Source organism: Corvus brachyrhynchos, unplaced genomic scaffold (assembly GCF_000691975.1).
Source record: "Corvus brachyrhynchos isolate BGI_N302 unplaced genomic scaffold, ASM69197v1 scaffold1097, whole genome shotgun sequence".
NCBI classification, from domain to species: Eukaryota; Metazoa; Chordata; class Aves; order Passeriformes; family Corvidae; genus Corvus; species Corvus brachyrhynchos.
The window spans coordinates 66,854-69,873 of record NW_008239003.1 but is presented as its reverse complement, the minus strand read 5'-3'; the positions used below and the strand labels follow the sequence as shown (position 1 = coordinate 69,873).

At 49.6% G+C, this 3,020-nt stretch overlaps 2 protein-coding genes across 2 annotated transcripts in view; one reads left to right on the top strand and one right to left on the bottom strand.

The window, feature by feature from the left end:
- Positions 1-3,020, top strand: part of RAD17 (RAD17 checkpoint clamp loader component) — a 21,643-nt gene that overhangs the window by 3,149 nt on the left and 15,474 nt on the right. The gene's annotated exons all lie outside the window — the stretch shown is intronic.
- On the bottom strand, positions 160-2,722 carry AK6 (adenylate kinase 6). Its single transcript, XM_017739014.1, has 4 exons — positions 2,379-2,722; positions 1,638-1,696; positions 1,410-1,555; positions 160-1,277 (listed from the first exon to the last, which is right to left on the bottom strand). The coding sequence occupies exons 1-4, from the start codon at positions 2,578-2,580 to the stop codon at positions 1,088-1,090; spliced, it is 597 nt and encodes a 198-aa protein (XP_017594503.1). The 5' UTR covers positions 2,581-2,722; the 3' UTR covers positions 160-1,087.

The following is a 3,020-nucleotide window of genomic DNA, read 5'->3' as shown; positions in this document are numbered from 1 at the left end:
ACTGTTTTTCACCATTTTGGTTTAGAATAACATCAAATTGCTGTTGCAGTATTGCTCTGCAAGTGTCACCAAAAAAAAAAAAAACCACAGCAACAGCAAATACGGAATAAAAAATAAAATAGTAAATATGTAACAACAACACTATTTACAACAAAAATCTTAAAGAAAGTTGTTTTACTATCTAAACTCATGTATATAAAGGGTTTATAAGCAAGCACTTCCTACGGGATCTTTCACAAAAGGCTTTCTTTCCAAGCAGCTCTTCACTGAAGAAAGGTTTTCTCTTCCTTGTACAGCCCTGCCCCCCCGGGGCCCAGGCTTTAATAGCAATCAGAACAGAACTGTGACCATGTTTAGGTTCACTGCAGGTTTATCCTGACAAGTGATGCATTTCCTGGGTAATCCTGCAGTGATGTATATATTCCATAACTGTACAGGGAATGGGGAATACAGAGAAAAAGGAGAAAGAAAGTTTATTGTTAAACACTCCAGACCAGTACAAATATAGCCAATGTTTCCTTACACACAAAGGAACCTCCAAAGTTCTGTGCAATCATTTTGAAATAACTCTCACATCACTTCTTTTCCCTCAGAAACAAAGGACTCACCTCAACCTGTACCAAACCCTCTCACTCTGCGTTCTCCTCACATGCCCAAGGCCAGAGTGGAGCACTGCAGGTTTTAGTCTCACAACTCCACATCAAACTAACTCCTTTCAGGACATTGTTCCACCCTCTGGAAATCAAACGTGCCTCAACTGCCACCAGCTATCAGGATTTTACAGTTGTCTTGCAGGTTTGGTTTTAATTGTAAGGTCAAAAGAATTCTCAGTTACTGAACATAGCTCCTGCTACTCAGGGCAATGCGTGATCTTCATCCTTCCCTCACTTGTATCAGTTCTGCTGTTGCCTCTCCAGGGTGTTGTTACAAACCCTCACAAACCTGGCCACTCTGAACCTTCTTCTACTCCCCAGCTATATCCAGTCACAACAAAATCCATGTTCATTTATAATACAAGAATTATGAATACCATTTATTAAACCCTCCCTCCCAAGAAGAGACCCAGCAGTTACTGTTTCACCCAAAGTCAGTTGTTGTCCTTCATCCATTGCTCAATCCATTGCATAATCTGATCCAAATTTCTCTCTAGGTCCTCTGGAGTGTTGCTGGGTAACTGGTGAACAATTTCCTTTTTATATGACAACACAGCTTCCTCATAGAGAGTCTGAAAAATTTCACATTGAATGTTGTCTTGCAGCTTCTTCCCCGTGTAGCCCCTAGAGAGCAAGAGCACCAAGAGACAGTCTGAGGTACAGAGAAACAGAGGCCTTTTTTTGAGAATCGGTGACTTATACCCTAAGTGAAGTCACACAACAGCACTTCACTCCTTATTTACCCCAGTGACACACCTGCTTTCCAGCCTGTCATACAGAAACGAATTTTCTGTGCGAAGAACAAACACAATGTGGAACCAGCGCTCAGGGAAGAAGTCACAGCCGTGGTAATCCACAATCACTCCTCCCTCGCTCATCCTATCCTCGAGTTCATCAATCACCTGCACAAAGAAAAGACAGAGGCAGGCTTGCCTGGCACTGCACAGCCAAAATACCGAGGGGGGGTCCAGCGGTTGGACTTACCCTGTCTTCATCCAGAATGGGGCAGTCATACTCCTCATCAAAACCTTCGTAGAGCTCTCCTGCAGCAGAGAATCCGTGGAGGTTTGTGGGGAAGCAGAGTAGTTACCACAAGTAATTCACATTGTTATGTCTGTCTCAGGAGTTTGCAGACAAAAGACAGAGCTCAGGGTAGGGAACACCTTGTTTACAAATCCATCTAAGGATGAGTTTGTTATTTATTAACACCGAGTATGCTGCTACAGAAACCCCTGCTGAAGTAAATTCATTTAATTTATATAGAATCACAGAATGGTTTGGGTGGGAGGCACCTGAAAGCTCGTCCACTGACACACCTTGCCACCACCTCCCACTATCCCAGGCTGCTCCAAGCCCCAATGTCCAGCCTGGCCTTGGGCACTGCCAGCCCGGGGGCAGCCCCAGCTGCTCTGGGCACCCTGTGCCAGGGCCTGCCCACCCTCCCAGGGAACAATTCCTTCCCAATACCCCATCCAGCCCTGCCCTCTGGCACTGGGAAGCCATTCCCCCTTGTCCTGGCACTCCAGGCCCTTGCCCAAAGCCCCTCTCCAGCTCTCCTGGAGACCCTTTAGGCTCTGGAAGGTCTCCCAGAGCCTTCTCCTCTCCAGCTGCACACCCCAGCTGTCCCAGCCACCAGACACACGTGGAGGGGCTCCCAGACACCACGAGCACAGTCACGCAGAGCAGAACGTCCCCCGTGCTCGGGACACTCCTGTGATACAGCACCTTCCTTTGCCAAGTCCCCCACGTTGACATAGCTCAGCCCCGCTCTGGATGCCAGCTCCTTTCCCAGGGTGGTTTTCCCAACACCCGGAGTGCCTGGAGACCAAATCCACAGGAAAGGGTAAGGGGAGAGCTCGCACGTCCCCTCAAATACCCCCCACCAGGGGAACTGGAACCTTTTGACAGCCAACATGGGAGAGCTCATGTGATGAAAAACGGGGCAAAAAGCTGCAGGACCAAGAGAAACAGGCGAGGAGAGTGAGACAGGAAAACAGGGAGAGAACTCTTGACTGTGTGCAAGAATGTCTCTCACACCGTGAGGGTTCAAAGGGAAATCTCCATTCGTTTGAAAACCCTGAGGTAATACGGAGGAGCCCCGAGTTCATGGATTAGAGCAAAATCATCCCGGGATGGGACCCCGCACCCCAAATCAGCCAGGCTGGAGCCTCACAACCGAAATCACCCCGGGCTGTCATGGGGCCGGGGCCCCAGACCCCAAATCACCCCGGGCTAGGACTCCACGCCCCGAATCACCTCGGGATCGGCCAGGCCTGGGACCCCGATGAGCCCAGGCTGGGACCGCACACCCCACACCACCCCGGGCTGGGACCCCACACCACCCCGGTGCAGCCCCGGCGCCGCCGC